The 25797-nt window shown below is 37.1% G+C and overlaps 3 protein-coding genes across 3 annotated transcripts; all 3 read left to right on the top strand.

The window, feature by feature from the left end:
- The first annotated feature begins 3305 nt into the window (after positions 1 to 3305).
- Positions 3306 to 14906, top strand: LOC111716751 (uncharacterized). Its single transcript, XM_023492227.1, has 3 exons — positions 3306 to 3616; positions 3806 to 3909; positions 14275 to 14906. Exon 3 carries the CDS (start codon positions 14421 to 14423, stop codon positions 14904 to 14906), a length of 486 nt encoding a protein of 161 aa, XP_023347995.1. The 5' UTR covers positions 3306 to 3616; positions 3806 to 3909; positions 14275 to 14420.
- Positions 11041 to 14034, top strand: LOC111716752 (uncharacterized). The gene has a single exon (XM_023492228.1). The coding sequence runs from the start codon at positions 11041 to 11043 to the stop codon at positions 14032 to 14034; it is 2994 nt and encodes a 997-aa protein (XP_023347996.1).
- A 2316-nt stretch (positions 14907 to 17222) lies between the features above and the next one.
- On the top strand, positions 17223 to 25785 carry LOC111716750 (uncharacterized; the record flags this gene model as incomplete). Its single annotated transcript, XM_023492226.1, has 8 exons — positions 17223 to 17479; positions 18340 to 18418; positions 19856 to 19919; positions 20309 to 20389; positions 21789 to 21855; positions 22452 to 22510; positions 24741 to 24834; positions 25685 to 25785. Coding segments are annotated over exons 3-8 (428 nt in total), but the record flags the coding sequence as incomplete, so codon positions are not given.
- Between the last annotated feature and the right edge of the window lie 12 nt (positions 25786 to 25797).

The following is a 25797-nucleotide window of genomic DNA, read 5'->3' as shown; positions in this document are numbered from 1 at the left end:
CCATCATGACCCCCTAAAATACCCCAATTTACTACTAATAATGTAATAATAATGCTAATAATAATGATGATAATAATGATAATGATGATACTGATGTTAATGATGATAATGATGTTAATGATGTTAATGATAGACCCCTTACTCTGTTTTTTAATAATGTAATTTGTTTTTTTTTACTACACAACATCTTTTTTATTCTTTAGACCATGTTTGACAGGAGATAGTATAAGTCTTGTTCTCGCTCTAAAAATACAAAAATTCTCTCAATTTTTTTTATTTTTGTCACATACTGTGAAAATCACTTTTGAAATATTATTGATTTTCTAAAACAAAATTAGAAATCTTAAACGTTTTACTTTTCCCTGAATTCAATTTAAACTTTTCAGAGAAATTGATTTCTTTGCAAAATATGGCTGTCAAGTTAGATTTTCACACGAGAACGATTAAACAACTTACATTCTCTCGTATGTTGCAGAAGTTTAACAATTTATTTGGAAGCAAACCTTTAATTGGGTTCCAGAGTTATGATCTGATATATATTTGAAAGCAAATCTTTAAATGGGTTCCGGAGTTATGATCTGATATATATTTGGAAGCAAATCTTTAAATGGGTTCCCGAGTTATGATCGGATATATGTACTTACTTTTCGGGCAAAATATTCTTTTCGGGTAAAATATAAAATGATTTTTAAAAAAAACCTTTTTTAAAAAAAAATTCTTTTTGTCATGCATAACATTTTAAACTTTATCTTTTAAACCTGATCAGAAATAGGTAGATCATCTAGCTTTCGATAATTAAGATAATTTTTCTCTCTTTTTATCTTCCTGTGAAAATGAAAGTCTATGTTCACTTTTTAAATTTTCAAACTCGTTAAAAAAAAGCATTTTTAAAGTATTTTTTTCTCGTCTCAAATTTGCCAGTATTTCGTAGAGATTTCCATGACCATGACTTTTATTATTCTTTCTTTTTTAAAACTAGTTGGACGAGAAACCCACGAGATCCTGATGTTATTCGAGTTATCTGGACACATGTGGAGTTGCACGAAGAAACACGTTATAAACTTCATCGATAAATCTGACTAATAATGGTAAAAATTTTTTTCCAAATGGAAAACTGAACCAGGTGGATACGAGAGAAGATAGGACAAGGAAAAATATCACTTTTTCCATCATTTTCAAAACTAATAATCTAGCTTTTCTGTTAATGGAATGGATAAGATTTATTTAAAAATACTGCGAATCATAATAAAAAAACAAATTTTTGATTAATTGATTTCAATTTAAAATTGCGGATCTAACCTCAAGATTTAACTAAATTAGCCTATTGGTTAAAAAATTATTAAAATTAGTCCCGTAAATTCTAATTTTTATGACTTATCTGAAAAACACTTTTTAAACTCATGAAAAAAAAGTATTTTTTCTCGTTCCATATTTGACCTGTTTTCGAAGATATTTCCCTGAATTTCATCTTTCTTTTCCAAAACTAGTCGGACGAGAAATCCACAAGATCCTGGTTTTTACTGGAGTTATCTGGAGTCAGTTGGAGTTGCATGAAGAAATACCTCCTATACTCCATCGATAAAACTGACTAATAACGCTGAACCCGAGAAAGGAGCGAAAATCTTCCAGATTGACCAATCTAGGAGAGGAACCTTTTCAGCGTAAATATAACGGTAATAATAGAATTTCCTGGAGGGAACTAACTCAAATTTATAAATTAATTTAATTATTTCTTTTTATATAACAAAGGTGGATATATGGAACTGAGAACATGTAAGATTACAAAGGTCTAACAAAAGTTTAGCTCTCTGGTGAAATAATACCACATGACGGTCTGCTTTTTTTATAATAAATGTTAGAAATATCCATTTTAGATCTCTTTATTTTATTATAGTGACTTTTAAAGTCAACACAAGTACACTTGCAAATTATATTTAACTCTACTAAATGGAATAAAATCTATATATTGGTTTCTTCTTGTGTACTTCAAAAATAGTTTATAAAGCCTTGAAACAAGTCGCAAGAATAAAGATTCCTCTCACAAATTCTCTTCTAGACTTCTATATTATATTTTTTTAATCTATCCACTGTTCGAACTATTAAAACTCTACTCTAAAAATACCATGATTCCTCTCGGATTACCGATTTGTCATTAAAACTCTTCCGTCCTGAAAAATGATATTAATTAGTGTTTTTTACATTATTTAGTACAAACTGAACCCGGAGCGCTAGCGGAATGACTGACTTATCTCGGAGAGGAAACCTTCTGCGAAATTATAACGGTAATAATAGATTTTCATGGGATCTGGCAGAGCTTGGCGGAACTTATTCTAATTTATTGAAAATTATATTTATTTTATATAGAGGGTGAATGTCGTGAACAGGGATCACATAGGACTGCAAAGGTTCAATCTAAATAAAAATTAAAGACCATCCAGTGTACTAAATTGCAATGTGGTCCACTATGTCTAACTTATAACCTTTCCTTGTATACATTTTCAAATGCCTATTTTTGAGCTCTATCTTTAAATCGAACCAAGATGGCTTGTCAGTTCCGATCCTCGAAACCTATTTATGAAGATTATCCTAAAAAAACTAATCTTTTTCCGACTCTCAAAACTTGGATCCTTACCTTAATTTAAATTTTTAGTTTAATTCTTTAACTCAGTAGTTGAATTTCTCTGCTTCTAAAAAATAAAAGAAAATTCGCAAAATTAAGTCCTCTATATTCTTAATTCCTTACAAAGTTCTTATTTATCCAATCCGAACTTTTTGAATAAATTATAAATACTTTTTTATAATCCAATACTAAATACAGACTCTATGATCTAAAATCTGATATTCTTCGATACAATATAAGTATTACCAAACGTTTAAACAAACTAACGGTTCTTTTTACTAATTCAGTCTCCTGAACCAGCGGACAACTAAGGCAAACTCCACCGCAACAATGAAACGCCCAAGGAACCGCGACTAAACAAGATATGATGAACATTAAGAGACCGAAATCTTGTTCTTTTCCACTATCCTAGTTTATATAGCCTTGATATTAACAAGGAACCATCAATATTCCTTGTTTTGAGGCTAACACCTATAATTCTAAAATATAATGTTTTTATTTTCCACCATCTTATATTATGTAGCCTCAATAGTAACGAGGAACCATCAATGTTTCTCGTTATGAAGCTAACATCAGTATATTTTAATATAAAAAAACTCGCTCCCATGCATGTTTATGTGAAAACATGCACAAAAGTTATTCGTATAATCGATAAGACATGCTGCGTCTGTCGTATTTCTAAATTGCATACAAGTATGCTATCTTATTATATATCATGTTGTTACGCGACCAAGGGTCTCGTATATAGAGAGAGGATGGTTCACCCCTGACGTAATGTTCCCTCATACTGCTGCAGCGCCCCTGAGAAGCGTACTGTGTATTCAAGACCGGCCTAAGAAGAAAGTCGGACGAAACTAGTTTTTTAGTTGTGTTTATATTCTCTGTACACTTTAGTTCATACCAGGCGGATTTTAGACCAGTTGGTTGTTTGATTTTCATGGCGTCATTTGCCAGTATTTTTTGGTCTTTTGTGATATTTTGTGGAGGCTCAACCTGGTATGATTTTCTTTTTTACGATACATTTATTAAAATTATTTAGAATACATTAAAATCTACAGGTTTTTTATGCCCTATTGAGTTCGTTTTGTGTATTGATTATATTTATTGTCTGATTGTACATTTTGCTTTATTATGAGGGCTTTTTCCTGTAGTAAAATATAAAGGAACTTAAGATTATGTTTTTAGTTGAATTTTCCTGCTGTATGAATAAAATCCTGAGTTCTACGTTGATTGTTCATCATGAAGAGAGCAGACGAAAGTTACGACAAACCATCGCAAAATACCACAAGGTTCTTTTTACATATATAGCGTAGTCGCGTAACACATGTAGTTTTTTCTCTCGAACTTCTGTTTCGTCAATACTTAAATAGATAATGATGTTCTTTAAATTTCATAAATCTAACTATAAAAAAGAGACATCCTTTCTTTACATTTCTAAAAATTCCACGTTTTAAAAGTTCCAGAAAAATCTTTTTTTCTATATCTTCTAAGAATAAGAATGTAACATTAATTTTGGAAAGAAAAAATGAAGAAATGTATCCGTTAACTAATAGATTTTTTTCTTGATTAATTTACAAATGTATGTACATGCCACTATCGTAAAAAAGTTTTTTGTAAAAACAATATAAACAATTTTGTAACCTTAATATAATCTCGATACGGAGATAATAAATATCTAGATCTTAAAAAGAAGTTTAACCATTTTTTGGCAGATTAAAGCCATAGCTCAAATTCATTAAATTCGGACATTTGACACAAAAACTTAAAGCATAAGAACTAAAGAAGCCAACAAGTAGAATCAATTTATTTTTGAGTTATAAATTTATTTATGAATTATGAATTTACTTATGAATTAGGAATTTATGTATGAATTCTGAATTTTGTTCATAATTTCTGAATTTATTTATAAACTATGATTTTATTTATGAATTATGAGTTTATTTATGAATTATGAATTTATTTATGAATTGTGAATTCATTATGAATTCTGAATGTATTTATGAATTCTGAATTTATTTATTAATTATGAATTTATTCATGAATTATGAATTTATTTATGTATTATGAATTTATTTATAAAATTATGATTTTATTTATTCCCTGAGATTCGTACTGTGTATTCAAGACCGGGCGAAGAAGAAAGTCGGACGAAACTAGTTTTTTTAGTTGTGTTTATATACTCTGTACACTTTAGTCATACCACGCGCAGTTAATAGTTTGATTTTCATGGCATCATTTGCCAGTATTTTTGATCTTTTGTGATATTTTGTGGAGGCTCAACCTGGTATGATTTTCTTTTTTTTTTACGATATATTTATTAAGATTATTTAGAATACGTTAAAATCTACAGGTTTTTTATGCCCTATTGAGATCGTTTTTTGTATTGATTATATTTATTCTCTGACTGTACATTTTGGGCTTTTTCCTGTAGTAAAATACAAAGAACTTAAGATTATGTTTTTAGTTGAATTTTCCTGAAGTATGAATAAATCCTGAGTTCTACATTGATTGTTCATCATGAGGAGAGCAGACGAAAATTACGACAAACCATCGCAAAATAACACAAGGTTCTTTTTACATATATAGCGCGTAGTCGCGTAACATTCAACAGGAATTTCCTCAGAGGGGTCGTTTACCTTTTTTTGAGATATTCTAAAATTTGAGATTTATCCTCTGAAATCTCCTTGTATCTACCAAATCTATATTCGGAAAGATTACAAAGAGTAATGAGGATTTGAGGCCCGAACTTTACTCCTTGATCCTTTTATGTCTGCTGGATTAATATCCAGAAAGATTATAAAGGGTAGCGGAGATAACAATAAGTTCATTGAGATTTGAGATTGAATTCCCTCCTTGATCTTTTTATGTCTGCCAGATTAATATTCGGAAAGACTATAGAAAGTAGCGGAGGGTCCAATAAAGGTCATTAAGATTTGAGGTCATTATCTTTAGAAGGTCGGTCAAACTTTTCTTTTGATAAATTGAGATTTGAGGTTTAATTTTCTCCTTGATCCTTTTATGTCTGCCAGATTAATATCTGGAGAGATAATAAAAGGTAGCAGAGATATCAATAAACTCACTGAGATTTGAGGTCATTATCTTTAGAGGGGTCGGTCAACCCTTTCTTTTGGTAAATTGAGATTGAGATTGAATTTCCTCCTTGATCTTTTTATATCTGCCAGGTTAATATCTGGAAAGATTATAAAGAGTAGCGGAGGGTCCAATAAAGGTCATTGAGATTTGAGGTCATTATCTTTAGAGAGGTCGGTCAACCTTTTCTTTTGATAAATTGAGATTTAATTTTCTCCTTGATCCTTTTATGTCTGCCAGGTTAATATCTGGAAAGATTATAAAAGGTAGCAGAGATATCAATAAACTCATTGAGATTTGAGGTCATTATCTTTAGAGGGGTCGGTCAGCCTTTTCTTTGGATAAATTGAGATTTGAGATTGAATTTCCTCCTTGATCCTTTTATGTCTGCCAAATTCATACTTGGAAAGATTATAAAAAGTAGCGGAGGTACCAATTAAAGTTCAAGACAAGATCATTATATTTAAAAATGGCTCAACCTTTCTCTAATTGATAAAATAAAGCTGAGATTTGGATCTATTTCTATCCTTGATCTTTTTATATCTGCCAGATTAATTCATGGAAAGATTATAAGAAGTAGCGGAATAGTAGGGGAATCTTTTGGGGTATGATATTAAACCTGTGAATTGGTTCTTGAGTAATTATCAGTTCTACTAAGAATGGCAGGGGTGCGCCGAAGAAGATCTACATCATTAGGGGAAGGGGATCCGTTAAGCAGCACTCTGAATTTGCCTGAAGTACGTCCAACGAATAGATTCAATACAGATAGATGCATGTCCACACCACAGATCAATACTACAGGGTTCATAGATGATAACTATTGGAGTAATAGGGGGACACGTTTTGAACCTAGACCTCGTACTAGATCTAGAGGGGGGGCTAATACTATTGATAAAAGATTAAGAGACAATTTTATCCAAATTAGAGATGAGATATTTGAGTGGGGCCAGATTTCTAGTACTTCTGCACAATCTGTAGCTGCTATTAATGGGCAATATAAGGGATTTTATATTGAGATTGAGCGTAGGATTAATGAAGCCATGTTAACCAGAGGGGATTTTAATTTGGTTGCAGAATATGAGAGTTTGAGGGATAAATTGAATACAGTCCGTAGGGTTGCGAGGCAGCTAACTGAGGCACGGGTTCTACCAGACCCGTACAGTCTGGATCAGGAGACCGATCCCTACTCCCGTCCACCGTTGATGACAAGAAGTCTGAATCAAGATCATGTGTTCCAAGATGATCCTATCTCGTTAGGAAGAACTGCATCTTCTACACCACGTACAAGGAGAGAGGAGTTTTTAGGTACTAATCTAGATGATAACATGATAATGGCCCGTGGTCAAGAATTTGTGAGAATGAATTCTGAACCCGCCAGATCAAAGAGCCCCTGTAGTGAAGTAAATTCAAGTGAATTTGATCGAGGAATGAGTGGAGCGATCAGAGACGGAGAAAGGAGGGAAAATTCAGGAGTAGTGAGTGGATCAGGGTCCATGGAAATGGCTCCCGATCCCGCTAGCCTTCCAACATCGGCCAGTCAGTCACAACTGGGAGGTAATGATCATAGACTAGCCAGGATCAATGAACCTCATGCGGGGACAGAATCTTGGATGCAATCAATTACATCCAAACAACTTGTCATGGAGGAGAGGATAGAGGAAGTACTGCGGATCATCCAGGGTATCCAGGCTAGAGAACACGTGCTAAAAGGGGTCCAAGAAGAGTTAAACTTACTGAGCTGCAATGTAAATAATATATCTCTGAGAGTAGATAGAACTGAGCAGGGACTGGAGAGATTTGAAGGCAAACTTATCAGACTTGAAACTACAGTAGAGCAGAATATGCTGAAGGTTCAGGACTGGTTTGTGGAGATTTCTACTAGAACACCGAGTTCCGAGGTACCTGAGGAGCTCATCAATACTTTAAGGGAGGTGATAAATAATAGTTCCCCTGGAATAGTAGTGGAGGGGATGAGGACAGAGATTGAGGAGATTAGGGATTCTTTGGATCAGACTCGGTATACTACAGAAGGTTTAAGGACTGTAATGGCAGATTTATCTGATCAAGTTGTTGATGCTTCAATGAATGCTGCTGAATCTAATTCTACCGTAAGACGTGGTGATGATACAGAAACAAATAGAAGAGAGAGGGAGATTGTGAGAAAGGGGATTGAAAGAACAGAGAAGCAGTTGAGGCAAATAATTCTAAATGATCTTGAAACCACTGGGATGGATATATCCCTCATAAAGAAATTCAAAACGGTTGATGTGCCTGCTGTACATGTAGCTGTTGGAAGTATGCAAAAATCACTGCAAAAATATGTGAAGTTCTCTGGGATAGACCCTGAGTACTGTGAAGTAATAAATGAGCTATTGGATTCTGCTGAGAACTGGTGCTTGAAAGTAGAAGAATTGTACAACAAGGCTGAAGTCCACAGCATTAATACTGCGAAAGGAGATGCGTCTGATGTTGGAGTGTTTTCTGATAATGCTAAAGTAACTGTGTATGAGTTTCTGGAGTCGGCTGAGATTGCATATTTAGGTTGGGGTAACTCGGTCCAAAAGGCAAATCGGTTATACAATCATCATTTGTCAGAGGAGATAAAGAGTAAATTAATTAATATGTCAGATTCGTATGCTGAGATGAAGTCATGGCTAATAATTAATTATGGCGGAGCATCAAGAATAGTAAGTGATATCTTGAGAGATTTGAGTCGTAAACCAAAACCGAGTAATAGTAATAGTGGAGCTACGTTCAGTTTTTATGCGTACATATCTGGTGCAATACAGAGGCTAGAGAGATTAGCGAAGGTTAGGGGGATAAATAAGGCTGAATTGGAAACTTGTTTATATTCGAGGGCTACCTTAACTAGTTTGTCTTTAGTTTTACCTAACCATGTTCATGCAGACTGGATTACAGAGATGACGAGAGCAGGGCTGGACTATAAAAATCCTGTAGGTATTGAAGCGTATAAGGTATTCAAGAATTTGTGTATCATCGAGAGAAATAAGAGTGAAGGATCCAGGGATTTGGAGAAACCAGTTAACGATGTGAAACCACGTTCTCCAAGATCCCCTAGAGCGAATAAACCTAGGTCAGTTCACAAAGCTGGGGAAGACAAACTGCCTGATGAGGAAAGAGAAGGTACAGCGTTTGCAACCTCATTTCACAACTCCAAATGGTATCAAGCTGGTTTGAAATTCCCTTGCCCAATCAGAAACCATCAACATGAAGTGTCAACATGTGCAGATTTTTTTGCACTCAATCCTGTGGAGAGGTGGGGCAAAATGGAGAAAGGGAAGATTTGTTATACCTGCATCAAACCCAAGGATCAGTGTAGCTCCAAGAGATGTGGTTTGGAAACTAAAATCCCTGAAACATTGAAGTGCCAGGGTTGTGCACCGTGGGCTAAGGCAAATCAATTGGCTCCCCTCAATATTTTATTTTGCCGGAAGAGGGAGCATGCTAGTCTCAGAGCCCCATTCCAGGATATGAGAAAGGACCTGGAGAGTTATTTGGGAAAACTTGGAACTACAGTCATTGATTCTTCCATCAAGTTTGCTGCGAATTACACTTATCAAGTATTTTCACTGAACCCTGGAGCCAATGCATTGGGATGGGTTCAAGAGGAATTTGCGGATAAACCTGCGCCATCCATAGACTCTGAAACTGGGAAGAGTATCCAGGTATCGCCAGAGCTTATTGTCCCTGAGATTTCAGAGCATTCCTGCTATTTAGTGCAAACTGTAAAAATTGGAGATTCTGAGGCTCTGATTTTTTTTGATCGTGGTGCAAACATACACATCATAGATGGTTCGCTAGCTGAGAGGGAAGGATTGCAGAAGGTTTCAAGCAGTCCAACCAGTTTAACAGTAGTAGGAGGGAACAGAGTTAGGTCCAACCATGGAACATTCAGGTTTAATTTAGGACCTGGAGATAAGGGAGAGTTCCACGAGGTAGTTTGTGTAGGCATGGATGATGTCACGGCGGGATTTGGGTCTTATGATTTATCAGAGATATGCAATGAATATCGAGATCAAGCCAGAGCTGAAGAGAAGGATGTGATTCTCCCACCTAAGGTCGGAGGATCAAGGGTACATCTTTTGTTAGGATTAAAAAACACCAGTTTGGACCCTGTACTGATCAAAATTCTACCGTCAGGAGTTTCAGTTTATCTCAGCCCTTTCAAGGATCATGCTCCTGAGGGCGATCCCAATGCTCAGAATGAGGTCAGGGAGGTTGATAGGAAGGATGAGGAGACGACTGTACTGAATCTAGAGGTAGAGATCAATGATCCCAGAAAAGGGGAGTTGAAACTGGATGTTTGCCATGATAAAGATTTGAGCGATGATCCCAAGAAGTGCTTATCTCTTAATAGGGGTGATCTTAATGGTCCGGATGAACAGGATGATTGCCTTACTGATGTTGAAAGGATGCCTCTAAGGAATTCTATCTCGGCTTTCATTGCTCATGAAGAGAAATTGTGTGATTTCGGCATAGAGCATTGTACTCTGGAACGCCATGATCCCAATGCTCTGATTGATGAGGCAGGGGCGGAGTCAGAGAAGGAAGGAGTGGACGAGAATAGTCATTATGGAGTCCATAAAGCTCATGTTCCAATTGCTAAGTTTAGGAATGCTCTGGATGATGAAGACGCAGAGGACAAGGCCGGGTTCCGATGTGCGGAGTGTGCAAAATCCTGACATGCAAGACATCCAGCAAGAAGACTGCAATATCTTTAAGAGAAGCAAGAGAGCAGCAATTTATTGAAGAGAGTGTAAGGATTGATCTGAAGGAAAAAAGAGTGTTTGTAAATTATCCATTTCTAAAAGATCCAGTGGAATTCTTATCCAAGGTACATGGTGGTCAAAACAATTATCTTCAGGCTCTAAAGGTTTATAAAACACAGTGCAGGAAACCTGGTCTGGTAAAGGAAGGCATGAGAGTGGTTCATAGGGATTTGGTAGAGAAAGGATTTATGGTAAAGTTAACCAACATGGAACCCGACAAGAAGAGGTTGATTGAAAATGCACCTTTCCAGCATTTCAATCCTTGGAGACTGGTGATGAAGATGGACTCCATGACAACACCGGTGCGCATGGTCGTGGATCCGACTATGACTAAGTTTAATGAGATTTTGGCTAAAGGGGAAAACCGTATAGGTTTGATATTTACCATAATGATAAGGTGTAGATGTACGGAGTATATATGGAGCTCGGATATTAGTAAATTATATAACCAGCTGATCATGGATGACCCGTCACTGCCATATTCCTTATTTTTGTATGGTGACGAGTTGGACCAGGATAAAAAAACCTGATATCTGGGTTATGGTAAGAGCTTGGTACGGAATAGTGAGCACGGGGGGCCAAGCAGGATTTGCACTGGACAAACTTACTGAGATGATGGCTGAAAAATTCCCGGAAGCGTATAAAACCTTAAGAGAGAACAGATATGTGGATGATGTGTTATCAGGAGCTAAGACAAAGGAGCTGAGAGAAGTTCAAATTAATGCAGTCCAAGAAGTGTTGAAACAAGGGGGTTTTGCTCTTAAGTTTATAGTGAGGAATGGAGAGAAACCATCTGATAAAGCAAGTTCTGACGGAGAAAGCATGAAACTACTTGGTTACAAGTGGGACCCGGAGAAGGATGAGTTATCACCTGGTCTGGGCGAGCTAAATCTGAATAAAAAGGTTAGAGGAGAAAGGAAACCTAACCTGGAACCTGTAAAGACAACCCTTGATGCTGAGAGACTCTTGTCTGGTGTACAGCTAACCCGGAGTATGATAGTTGGTAAAATCTCAGAGTTCTTTGATCCCTGTGGCTTCTTTGAACCTGTGAAATTGCAAATGAAATTGTTAACAGGTTCTCTCAAGGGAAAGGAGTGGGATGAAGTGCTACCGGAGCAGGATCAGAACCAATGGAGAGAAGTTCTGAAAGGCTATATAAAGTTACCAGATATCACGATATCAAGATTTTGTCTACCTGGTCCAGGCAAGTCATCATCAAAGATCAGGTTGTTATGTTTAGCAGATGCTGCCGAATTGGCTGGAGGGGCAGCGGTTTATGCAGGCAGAGAGCTTAGTCCTGGGATCTGGTCATGTTCATTATTGGCCGCGAAATCTAAGATGATGAAAGAAACCATACCAAGAAATGAATTATCTGCAATCTTGTTATGTGCAGAGCTGGCATTTATGGTCAAGGCGGCCCTAGGTTTGGAGATAGGGGAGGTTATCTACGTGACAGATTCCACAATAGCGTTAAGTTGGTTTAGTAATCAATCCATAAAGTTGAGGTTATTTGTATACAATAGGGTAATGACGATACTAAGATTGTTTGAATGGACAACTGGATCGAAAGAAAACCCACTTTGGCACATTGATAGCTCTATGAATTTGGCTGATTTATTGACTAAGAAGCATGAAATTGGGGTTGAAACTGTATCCCAAGGATCGGAATGGATTGAAGGATTGGAGTGGATGAGAAGGGACAAATCTGAGATGCCATTAACTTCATATGACATGTTGACCTTGGACAAAGCTACAGACGAGAGTGTGAAAGGAGAGTGCTTTCCCGATTCATTCATGGGGAAATTTTCCTCGTCTAAAATACCTGATGTTGAGGATGAGGGACTTGATGAAGAGTATGGGGGTGATGAAGGGGACCATGGTGATGATCTGGAGTTCTCGGTTCTTGCGGCTAACGCGGGCAGGGGTGTGGCAGAGCTGTTAATTGACCCTGTGTTCGAGGGTTGGAGAAGAGCTTTAAGAATTACAGGATACATGCAAGGGTGGAGAACAAAATACTGTCATAGAAAACACTTGATTCCGGTTAAAGATTGTAACCTTTGCAACCTAGGAGAACACCGATGGGACCCAAGAAATGAAGATAAGAAAGCTGAGGATTACTTCTTCAGGTGGGAGTCTGAGAGAGTTAGAAGAACACTTAAACCATCAGAGCTGAAAAAGTTTGTACATCAGGATAAGATTATCTATGATGAAGGAAGACTCTCCCCAGAATTTCAATTTAAAACTCAAGATCTGGATAAAGTAGGATACCTGGACAAGCATGAAATAGTAGGACGGATTCTTGTAGTGCTGCCAGATTCTCCAGTCTTATACTCATACTTGATGTTCTTACACACCAAAACCATCGCCCATGCATCACTGGAAACTACAGTAAGAGAGGTGTTTAAGAAAATGAGAGTAGTTAGAGGGTTGAGGAGATTAGTAAGGAAGGTTATCCAAGATTGTATGAAATGTCGTCTTTTAGAAAAGAAAACCTTGGAATTGAGGCTTGCTAATCATCCAGAGGCCAGAACAGTGCTCGCACCATGTTTCCATTCTTGTATGATGGATATTTGTTATGGGTTTAAAGGGCAAGAGTTCAAGAGGTCCAGAACTGTCATTAAGGTATATGGGCTGGTCATTGTATGCCTATTGTCCGGGGCTACAAATATCATGGCACTGGAGGGTATTGAGACTCAGGATGTCTGTGCGGGGTTGGAGAGGCATTCTTGCAGATATGGAGTTCCTGGTTTTGTCTACGTGGATAACGGAACTCAGCTAAAGGCTATGCAACATGCCAAGTTCTCTGTCAGAGATTTAGATTCTCAGGTCCAGGATAATCTAGGTATCAAAATAATTATCTCCAATGCTAAAGCCCACTCAGAGAGAGGTCGAGTGGAGCGGAGGATCAGAGTTCTGAGAGACACCATGGAGAAGTTAGGAGTTGAAACCACAGTTCCAATGACAGCTTTGCAATGGGAAACTCTATTCTCCAGAATATCGAATTCAATTGATAATCTTCCGATTGCGAGAGGGGACCGGTCTAATGAAACTACGTTAGGTTATGAGGTTATTACACCCAACAGATTGAAATTGGGGAGGAATAATTATAGATCATTGGAGGGTAATGGGTTTACTCTGGATATGGCGGGCAATTTTACTAAGATCTTGGATAGGAATCGATCCATTTATCAGCAATGGTATCAGTCTTTCATGGAAAATGTCCATCTTCTGAATTTACGTCCAAACAAATGGTTGAAATCAAGCCGGTTGCCTATTATTGATGATCTTGTCATTTTTGTTTATAACAATAGTAATCATGCAAAGGAGTCTATTCACTGGAGGCTTGGGAGAGTTGTGGAAGTTTTGGGGACAAAAGTGTCTTTGAAATACACTGGGAAGTTTAAGGGGGTTGAGCAAACTTTAGTAAGGAGTCTGAGAGACATCAGTATTGTATATTCTGTCGGAGAAATGTCTATTAACACTAGAGATCTTTTTGATGAGTGTTCCAAGTTATCTAATACTCAGGGGGAGTAATCCTGCCCTGGCTTTATCAGTACTGATGTCTAAAGTTTTCCTTGTATGTGGGGGGGTTACTATCGTTGAAAATGATTTTGATTCAATTGCAACCGCTGATGCATCTTTGGGGGATAAAAGCCACGCCTTGAGTTTATTTGTTCTCTTTGATCTTCTTGGATCTGCCGGACTAATAGTCCGGAGAGATTTACAAGAAGTAGCGGAGATTTTTGTATGGAGGATTAATTTGTGTTTTTTTAGAACTCTATCTACGGAAGACTTTGTGAGGAGAATCAAGAGAAGGATAGAGGGGGAGAGAGCCAAGCAGTACGATGAGTCTATGAGAATGTTGATTCCCCAGATAGGAGAGAAGGCCTGGGGGGAGAAAAGAGTTGGGAACGGTGGATATGATCGGAGAGATGGTCAAGTTCAAACCCAGGATCAATACTGGGAATGATAATGCTTGTATGAAAAAGTACTTGTCTCGTGTGTCCAGGGACGGATTGGATCAACCTAGCATGCTCAGGAGGGATCAGTTTCTCCCTGTCGACGTTCCCTTGCTGGATTACTTGGTGGAGAGCTCTAAGAATGTGATAGGATGGAAGTATCCCAGAATGGAGGAGTTGGAGTATTATCAGGCCAATAGAGGTCTGAGTCTGGAGATGTTGAAGCAGGTGGAGGTGAAGGAGTTGGTCTGCGGTAGAAGCACGAAGGAGGAGATCCTGGACGTGGCTCGTTGGATTGAGAGGATGCATGCCTTGGACCAGGAGAAGTTTGGGACTCAGGTGATTTCTCTGGATGTTGAAGATGTTAAGGCTACATTCTATGATAATCTAAGGATGGCGGGGAAGATTCAGATCCCTGGGGGGCAGGCTCCANCCAATCCCTGGTAAAATTATGTTTGGGAATGGCATTACATGGACTTGTCTTATATCTTTGGATCTGGAGCGGGATGAGAGATTTAGATATATTGTGAGAAGAATGGAGGTTCAGCCTGAGATCTTAGATTTACTCCGTGACCTCCCTGTTGCTGCCGGACTTGCGGTTCGGAGAGATTTACAGGGAATAGAGGAGTTTTATTCTTTGATTTCTGGTGAGGATGTTAGTCTGGAGCGAGGTTGTTTGGATCTCACTACTTTGGCGATTCTAGCCGGTTACAAGTTCCACTCCAAGAACATGACAGCCATGGGGGTGCAAGTCATGGGAACGTTGCTGAACAAGACTGTGTCGACGGGTGATAATCTGTGGGGTTTGAGATGGAGTAGAATCCCAGATGCCCTACAATGTTATGCGTTGGGAGACATCAAGTTTGGGTTTGTGACCTACAATGTATTGGCTGGCTTGCTCTTGAGAGATGTGTTTCCTGATCCTGATGTAGTGTGCAGGTTTTTGGAATGTAATCAAGTAACTGCAGTAAACTGGTTCTTGGAGTTCGTCCTGCAGACTCTGGAAGGAGTGAGTTACCATCAGATGACGGAGGATTTGGCTCTGACGAGGGAGGAGATGATCAAATCCCTACGGTTCAGGGATGATAGAGGGAAGCTGTGTGATGCATCTCCGCCCTTTGTAAAGCTATGGTTGGAACTCCTAGGTTCGTGGCCATCAGTTACGTTCGGAGGATGCAGGTTTATGATTCAATGCAGAGAGTGGTTCTTAACCCAGATCCAGGTGCTTACTAGAGCTCAGATCAGGTGGTCTGATGGTCGGGTTTTAAGAGATCTCAGGGATGATGATTGGGAGTATTCAAGGTTTGGATTATCTTTGGGAGAGATCGGAGATCAGACCTGGAGAGGAGCTGTATCAGAGACTTGGAGAATGATTCGTCCTGAAGGAGTGAGCGTTCCCTTGTTGGAGTTTGATATTAGTTCCACTAAACCTTGTGAGATCGGGAGAAGGTGCACTGAGATAGGTCGGTGTCAGAGATGGTCTTTGTTAGAATGGGCCAGGATGAATCCTGATCGGTTAAGAAGTTTCTTCGCGAGGATGATCCGAGACCCATGGTTCCAAACTCATTATGCTAACATGTATGATGCAATGAGGTTGTGCTATAGGAGGATATGTGATGAGAATGCTCCTAGAGTCAAGAAGGTCGAAGTCCAGCTGTGCAATGCTGTGAAGAAGTCGCTGGAGGTGGAGATGACAGGGTTGGAGAGAGCTAGGACTGTGGTTGGAGTTAGAGAGCTGAGAGTGGAGTACTTAACTGGGCTGAGTAAAGATTGGACTTTTAAGGAGAGGACTAGGTGGACTGTGGAGGTTCCTGTTCTACCTGGTTGGAAACCTAGAGGTGGTAGGAAGAGAGCAAGGAGTGTGGTCCGGTCTAAGGTTGGAGCTGAGAAGGTGAGAAGTACGAACTTGAGAAGTCTTGCGAGAGTTGGTCCGGTTGGTGTTGCAGCGTCAGTCTCGTCTGCGTCCCAGCCTGATCCAGGAGTTCCTGGAGCAAGGAGTGGGTTCGTGGACCAGGATGACGGGCTTCACCAGGAGGAAGAGATGGAGGATGTTGTCATCCTTAATGAGGGTGATCTGGAGGATGAGGCTGGTGGCTCAGCTCTGAGCTCAGGGTTACCTGTGGAGTCTATGGAGTTGGAGGTTCAGGGCCCGGCTCCCAAGAAGAAGAGATTGACCAGTGCTCCGAAAGTGTCCAGGAACGTGAGAGTGAGGACCTATGATGAACTCATCGAGGGGAGTGACAAGTTAGCTTATGATGATCTGGATTTTGAGTTTGAAGTTCCCAAGGAGGTGGAGGAGATTGAGGTTTAAGTGATATAAACGCTTGTGGTAGCCTCCTATGAGGGGGTTGGTCCTAGTGATTTTTTTTTTTTCAGGTTTAATGCTGATAAACTATGAGTTGTGTGAGCCGGTCGCGGGGTGCAACTGAACTTTTTTCCTTTTTTCTCTTTGGCGGGGAGTGTTACGCGACCAAGGGTCTCGTATATAGAAGAGGATAGTTCACCCCTGAGTACTGTTCCCTCATACTGCTGCAGCGCCCCTGAGATTCGTACTGTGTATTCAAGACCGGCCGAAGAAGAAAGCCGGGAGAAACTAGTTTTTATTTTGTGTTTATATTCTCAGTATTCATACCACGCGGGTTTTAGACCAGTTGGTCGTTTGATTTCATGGCGTCATTTGCCAATGTTTTTTGATCATTTGTGATATTTTGTGGAGGCTCAACCTGGTATGATCTTCTTTTTTTACGATACATTTATTAAAATTATTTAGAATATATTAGAATCTACAGGTTTTTTATGCCCTATTGAGATAGTTTTGTGCATTGATTATATTTATTCTTTGATTGTATATTTTGTCTTGTTCTGAGGGCTTTTTCCTGTAGTGAAATATAAAAGAACTCAAGGTTATGTTTTTTAGTTGAATTTTCCTGCTGTTTCAATAAATCCTGAGTTCAACCTTGATTATTCATCATGAAGAGAGCGGATGAGAGTTACGACAAACCAACGCAAAATACCACAAGGTTCTTTTTACATATATAGCGCGTAGTCGCGTAACAGAAGGGTATCTATTGGAAGGTTCACATGCACTTAGGTTTGTCAAAACTAAAATAATAATTATGCTTAAATTACGAACTTTGGTAAATAGGACATATGCCCTGGCTTTAAAAGGCCCATTCCTTGGTTAATTAAAACTTTAAAAAATAGCTAAAATGATGATCTAAGGACCAAATGAATTATCTATCAAGTTGATACTCATAAAGAATAAACTTTTTACACTGTGAAAACACTGACAAATCAAACATTTACATACAGGGTGTTCCATGAAACACAAAAGTTAATGAATAGTTTTAAATGTCGATCTTCACTAATTTGTTAAGTTGTTTGCCAAAATTGAATTTTTTTATTGCAAAATCTAGCTATATAGTAAAAATGTTTGCAAAAAAAAATTTTTCCAAAAAATGAAAAGTTATACATTTCTGAAAAGCCCTTGACCATGCCATTTCAAATATGCAAAAAATAATTGCAATTTTTTTTCGCAAAACTTGTGCAATTCGTTTCCTTATGTCCAAGGCTTTCCAAAAAGCTAAATTTCATCAAAATCTGACAAGTGGAAGTGGGTCAAAACAAAGACTTAGTTTGTTACAGGAAAAAGCAGTCATTCAGGCAGTGTGCCTGATGACTCAGGCAGTTAGTATTAAAGCCCGGTTTTAGGCCGAAAGTGAGGGCTTTGGGTATGTAGGAAAAGTCAGAAAATTTCAACAGCCTCAGACCAATTCTTCTTGAATAAGGAATAAGATTAAGCACTTGATTGATTACAAATATTTGTGGTTAATATTCACTAATATAATATTTTGATGTTTACATTTTTCTTGTGGTGCAGGGGTGTGGAGAACCTAGGTCTGAGATCAACCATTGTAATCAACGAAATGAAGACGACCCCCAACTTTCTCTCAACTTTGGTAAGGTTAAGGGATACCAAGATTTGAATTTGTTTACACAGTGTTAACGGGCTGTAAGCATAATTTCAAATTACCCTACAATCAAAGATGGCAAGTTCTGATTTACAATGGTACCCTTTAAACCTTTGACTGTTAACGTATAAAATCTTTGATAATTTAAAAAATCTTTAAAACTTCCTTTCTGTCTTTTTTTGGTCTTGCCTATGAAAATTCCTTTCTGTCTTTTATTTGTCCTGCCTATGAAAATTCCTTTCTGTCTTTTATTGGTCCTGCCTATGAAAATTCCTGTCTGTCTTTTATTGGTCCTGCTTATGAAAATCCTTTCTGTCTTTTATTGGTCCTGCTTATGAAAATTCCTAACTGTCTTTTATTGGTCCTGCCTATGAAAATTCCTGTCTGTCTTTTATTGGTCCTGCCTATGAAAATCCTTTCTGTCTTTTATTGGTCCTGCCTATGAAAATTCCTTTCTGTCTTTTATTTGTCCTGCCTATGAAAATTCCTCTCTGTCTTTTATTGGTCCTGCCTATGAAAATTCCTGTCTGGCTTTTATTGGTCCTGCCAATGAAAATCCTTTCTGTCTTTTATTGGTCCTGCTTATGAAAATTCCTCTCTGTCTTTTATCGGTCCTGCCAATGAAAATTCCTCTCTGTCTTTTATTGGTCCTGCCTATGAAAACTCCTCTCTGTCTTTTATTGGTCCTGCCTATGAAAACTCCTCTCTGTCTTTTATTGGTCCTGCCTATGAAAATTCCTCTCTGTCTTTTATTGGTCCTGCCTATGAAAATCCTTTCTGTCTTTTATTGGTCCTGCCTATGAAAATTCCTTTCTGTCTTTTATTGGTCCTGACTATATGAAAATTCCTCTCTGTCTTTTATTGGTCCTGCCTATGAAAATTCCTGTCTGGCTTTTATTGGTCCTGCGTATGAAAATTCCTTTCTGTCTTTTGTTGGTCCTGCCTATGAAAATTCATCTCTACCTTTTACTGGTCCTGCTTATGAAAATTCCTCTCTGTCTTTTATCGGTCCTGCCTATGAAAATTCCTCTCTGTCTTTTATTGGTCCTGCCTATGAAAACTCCTCTCTGTCTTTTATTGGTCCTGCCTATGAAAATTCCTCTCTGTCTTTTATTGGTCCTGCCTATGAAAATTCATCTAGTATTAAATGTAATGTCCAGGAAAATTCATGTCTATCTACTAAGTGTCATGACCATGAAAATTCCACTCTGTATTTAAATTGTCTTCTTGATTAAAATTTCTCTCTGTCTATTATTTGTCTATGAAAAGTTTATTTCCAAAAGTTACCCCAAAGACTTTCCTAATATAAAAATGGGGCAACAGAGCGTTTACCCAAAAAATACGCTTTTTATTGGTCTAATAAAGATAGGAATAAATGTTGTCTTTTTGTGACAATTTGTATTTACTCCAAACCCGTATTTTTAGGAAACTGCCCTGAAGGAGTACTGGTTCATAGAACAGCAATGACCCAGACAATGAAATGTATTGGGTAATTATATTAAAATATACAATAAAAGTTACCAAGTTATTAATTACACAATTGTGAGCTTACCAAAAATGCAAGTTTCTAAATTGTTATTTACCAAATTCTTAGGTTACAAAAATAAACTGTTGGTTACCAAATTGTCGATTGTCAATTTACCAAATTTTCAAGTTACCAAATTGTTAGTTACCAAAATATTGGTTTCCAGAAACTATTGGTTAACAAAAATCCGCCCATAAAATAATAGGTGTAATTTCAAGAGTATTTCCATTTGTCACTTGAAATTTTGTCTACAGTTTCGTTAATGTTTGATAAATAAATAAATAAATAAATAAAAGATCAACCATCATTCCGTGGAAATCAAAGACGAGACCCAATTTGGTATCTCATATTAGAAATTGGGTTACCCCCTCCGGTGTGACTTACATCATTGGAACTGGAGAAATCTGGGAGTTTTGGGAACCCGGGGATTACAGGTAATAAAGGATTACCCACAAAGAATGAGCCTGTAAAGATGGCCTAAAACACTTACATTGAATAGCTATGTAAAACGCATATCATGAATTATGTTAACTGCGCTGTAAATAACTACGTAAAATGATTAGCTCAATTACATTGTATATAAATAAAAATATTTTTGTATTTTGCATTTTTGCAAAATTTTCGCATTTTCGCAAAATTTTGCTTCATTTTCGCTTCAATTATTTTCGCGAATAAATATCTTTTTTTAAATGTATGAATACTCAATTTAAAAGTTACACCTTGTGTAAATGCTAAATGCCAAATTATACAAAATATATATTGAGAACCAGTAAACACTGGAATAATAAGACGACCTATAGACTCAAGTTTTTACTTTAAATAGTACAATGAAAATGAAATACAGCAATTTTTTAGTGCTATCAAACCCCATTAACTTAATAAATGATTAAATAAGTTACAAGTAATAACAATAATACTCGTAAGTAATTTTATAATGTCGTCTTCATATTCATCAGTTTGCTGGTTCTCACTGTAATTATAAAATTCACATGAAAACAGATGCTTTTGCCAAGGACGCAATGTATGTTATTTTGAATGAAAGTATTGGACCCTTGGCCCAGCCCCCGATCAACAACTGTTTTAAATATGCTTCTTACTCATCGAAGCACCAGTCTACAAATATAATGTTAAGTACAATAGATGACAACGTAGTATTTGTACACTCTCAGTACAGCTGTATTCTTACATCGCAAGTGTCAACTCAGTATTGTGTCCGACAAAATTATTAATCACAGTGATAATTTAAGAATAAAGTGCTTATCTTACAGTAAAATAAGTGCAATTTTAAGTGTTATCGATTTTTTGGTTAAATTTGACACTTGTGACGTTGTGTTAATTAATCCATTTCTCTGTTGCCACCTATTGTACTTGATAATCTATTTTCCATTCTAGGGTTTCCATTCTCAAAACTTTTGCACAATTTTTGCGAAAGCACGCACAAATTTTTGCTTTCGTTGCTCTACATTTTTGCGCGAAAAAATTAGCACTTTGTCAATTTTCGCAAAATTGCACTATTCCACTTTTGCGCTATTCTGTTTTGCGCAATTTTGCGGAACAAATTCCCAGTAAAAGCTTGAATAAAGGTGTAACCTTTATACAGTTGTTATTTTTTGAGATTTCTTTTCTTCCATTTAATTGTAATGCTTAAAAAAGGAAATAATTACTTGCCTGAAACTCTATTTTCAACTCTCGATCAACGGCTGTTTTAAATACTTATCGCAGCACCAGTTAGATACAATTGTATTCATTCTCTTCAGTGTGCTGCATTCTCTAGGATAGACCCGATCAATCTTTTTAAAGAATATTATATAAAAGTATTTTAATAATTTTCAGAAATGCTGAGCACCAATATGTATGCATGGCATTAGAAACTGATGGACTAAAGATTTATTTATCACAGGTACAAAGAGTAGTGCATATATTTAGGGGTTTGGACCAGGATAGATAGAAAACCAGTTATATGAGTGTAATGTATATATTCAGGGGTTTGGACCAGGATAGATAGAAAACCAGTTATTTTAGAGTACTGTATATATTCAGGGGTTTGGACCAGGATAGATGGAAAACCAGTGATATGAGAATACTGTATATATTCAGGGGTTTGGACCAGGATAGATGGAAAACCAGTTATATGAGAGTAGTGTATATATTCAGGGGTTTGGACCAGGATAGATGGAAAACCAGTTATATGAGAGTAGTGTATATATTCAGGGGTTTGGACCAGGATAGATGGAAAACCAGTTATATGAGAGTAGTGTATATATTCAGGGGTTTGGACCAGGATAGAAAACCAGTTATATGAGAGTACGGTATATATTCAAGGCTTTGAACCTGGATAGATGGAAAACCAGTTATATGACAGTAATGTATATAATCAGGGGTTTGGAGCAGGATAGATGGAAAACCAGTTATATGAGAATACTGTATACATTTAGGGGTTTGGACTAGGATAGATAGAAAACCAGTTATATATATGAGTGTACTGTATTTATTCAGGGGTTTGGAGCAGGCTGTGATGGATTTGGAGGGGAACTCTCACCAAGGAACGGTCTAAGGTAAGACTAAGGCCGTAAACAGGTGGAATGGCTGAGCGCCCCCTATAATAAGTAACACCTAATGTTCCAAGTGGCGATTCAGTTTACTACACCTACAGCCATTCAGTTCCACCTCACAAATTCATTTAGGCCCCTGGGTAAGACTAATATTTAATTGTGATATGCCATAAAACATTACTCATAAAAATGAGAGGCGTCCCTTACCCAAATAAGTGTTTTTGAAAAGTTTATGATTCACTTAAATTCAAGGTTTGGTTCCTCAACAGGAAAAGAGAAATAACTTTATTATTCGTTGGTTCCCACTGCTGATTAAACTATTTTTGATTCTTATTTATAAATAAGAATAATACAACAAATAAAAGTTCCATCTAAATATATCACTTCAATTGCTAATTCTGGCTGGAATAATAATCTTCATATCTAGTGATTTATTGAATCAATCTCTCTTCCAAAACATTTTTAGCCAACATAACCTTTACAATATAAGCATATGACTAATTTCTGAATTGGAACTTAACCAATTAAGTAAGAATATTTAATCAAGACATTAAAGGATCTGTATATTCAAAGATCACAATGTCCGATTTACAACAGACAGTACACTTAAAACCGTTGTCTGATAAAGCATGAATTAGATATCATGTTTGTCTATTGTATGAACCAAGTTCAATAATGTGTAGATGATGCAGGAACCGAGTTAAACCAGGAAGAATTTCTTTACTGTACTTAAAGAAGAGGTTGGAGAATATACTTCAGTCCCGCATACCATCTAGCGGGGTTCACATACACTTTATATTCGGCAATGTTTTTAATCAATTGGAATAAAATATACAGTATAATAGTATCTTTAGTTGTGCTAGTTGTGCTAGTTATGCATTCCCACCTACCAGAATGATTTACGAGATACAAAAACAACAGATTGGGGACTTTATTTGCAGCTGACTAGTTACAACATAGTAAATATACTGTAGCACAACAGATATTGGAATATGAAAAAAGAAAACCGGAGTTCCTTTCAGAAACCAATATGCAGAACTGGAGAAGACATAACAAGACCTAAGGATGAATTTTTAGATCATGAGTTGATGTAATCTGGGATTGAAAACCTTTTATTAAGAAAAGGCAAGTAAATAGATCATGTATAATGAACCATATCACAGAACATAAGGTGGTATCCAGGATGTGACATATACTGTCTGAGAAGGATGGATTTCAGATCATGAGTTGATGGAATCTGGGATTGGAAAACCTTTCATTAAGAAAAGGAAAGTTCAAAGATAAAAATGAACCATATCCCTGAACATAAGCAAAGATCTTGAAAGAGGTTCAGAAAGGAGTTGAAGAGATTTGGGTTTACATCGTGATCTGATCTGAGAGTATGCTTGGAAATCCCTTGTCTAAAAAAGGATGAACCCTACCTCAGAACAAAATGAAGCAGATCCAGCTAAGAAGAAGAAGAAGAAGAAGAAGAAGAAGAAAAATATGCCATGTATGAACCAAGTTCAATAATGCGTAGATGATGCAGGAACCTAGTTAAACCAGGAAGAATATCTTAACTGTACTTATAAAGAAGAGGTTGGAGAATATACTTCAGTCCAGCATACCATCTAGCGGGGTTCACATACACTTAAATTCGGCAATGATTTTTATCGATTGGAATAAAATATACAATAATAATAGTATCTTTAGTTGTGCTAGTTGTGATAGTTATGCATTTAGATACCTTCCCACCTACAAGACTTTTGTGGGGTATACTATTCATTATAGTTTTTCTTCAAAAGTGACTTGCACATTTGATGCTTATAAGAAACCATGGAGAAATTATCAGAGAATCAAACGATTTTTGACTCAGAAAACCCAATTTCTCTTCCATCAGATTAAGGTTTCAAGGGTTCTTAATTGGTCATGCCAAAGACTGCTAATTAGCAAAGTCTTCGGGTCTTGCCATCTTTGCATGGAGGGTCAGTTAAAATGACGCTTACAGCCCCTTTAAATAATTAATTGAATGAATAAAGATTCAGAACAATGTGTTTTGTTTAAATTACGAAGAAAAAAACAAATTCTTAAGTTCATCAAAGGCATCCAAATATAAATTAAACTATCAATTCTCCTTCACCCTTGCTTACGCTTTAGTTTAATTGCCTAAAAACAAACTTTGTTGCTTTTCTAATACCTACATTTATAGCAATAATGTTTCCAGCAATTATAACTGAAGTATCAATGATTTCAGGAACCTTGTGCTAGAAAAAACTATAAGGCTAGAAGAGAACTGTGAGTTTCCAGCCTGGGTTCAGAGTTCCCCCACCTGGCAGATTATTCCCCAGGTAAACCAGGGGTTTTTAGTTCCCGCACCTGGCAGATTATTCCACAGGTAGACCAAGGGTTCTTAGTTCCCCCACCTGGCACATTATTCCCAAGGTAAACCAGGTTCTTAGTTCTCTATCTGCAGATTATTCCCAAGGTAAATTAGGGGTTCTGGTATTCCCCCACCTGGTATTCCCCAGGTTTACTCGGGGGTGAAGGAAATGTCTTCGTAATTTCAAGTGACCCTTCATCTTAAAATTGGCATTTTAGTAAGTCAATTTTAAAGTGAAATCACCATTTGGAAATAATCAATTTTTACCAGAACAAAGAAGAATATAACTTCATATATGAAGGGATAATTAAAATAACATTTACAGTCCAATTAATATTAATATTAATATACATTATAATGAAACATTCCTAATTTATCACTAGTTCACTAGTTCGCAAATATTAAACATAAACTCGGAATACTAAATTCTTAAGTTTGGAAAAAGTCACATGTCAGATTTACATCAGTGCTCTTTATCTGAACGTTCCGGTTTCTATTTGCTCGTGTCTTGAGAATTCAAGAACGAGGAAAGACCATTTGCAAGATGTAAAACGACAATGTATTCCTCAGATAAAGGTTAAAGGAGTACTGTTGTGGAACAGGTGTAAACCATTTTAAATATTGAAATTAAAGTCAAAATTTCCTTTAATTGGTATGGAGATAAACAATCCCTTTAATACAGGGTGGTATGCAGCTAAACAATTCTTTTAATATAGGGTGGTATGCAGCTAAAAAATTCGGTTTTTACAGGGTGGTATGCGGCTAAACAATCCCTTTAATACAGGGTGGTATGAGACTAAACAATCCCTTTACTACAGGGTGGTATGCGGCTAAATGAACAGGGTCCTCGGCTTGTAGAGATTACTTCCAGTGGATCATTTAGACTTGGAGTTGGAGATGGAACAGGACAAACATTCAGGTCTTATATTAT

This window comes from Eurytemora carolleeae, unplaced genomic scaffold, assembly GCF_000591075.1.
Source record: "Eurytemora carolleeae unplaced genomic scaffold, Eaff_2.0 scaffold2192, whole genome shotgun sequence".
NCBI lineage: Eukaryota > Metazoa > Arthropoda > Copepoda > Calanoida > Temoridae > Eurytemora > Eurytemora carolleeae.
The sequence above is the reverse complement of the archived record's forward strand: the minus strand, read 5'-3'. Positions and strand labels throughout refer to the sequence as shown.

What these genes read in the sequence shown, in the direction of transcription:
- LOC111716752 (XM_023492228.1), top strand. Translation starts at nt 11,041, where the DNA reads ATGGTAAGAGCTTGGTACGGAATAGTGAGCACGGGGGGCCAAGCAGGA.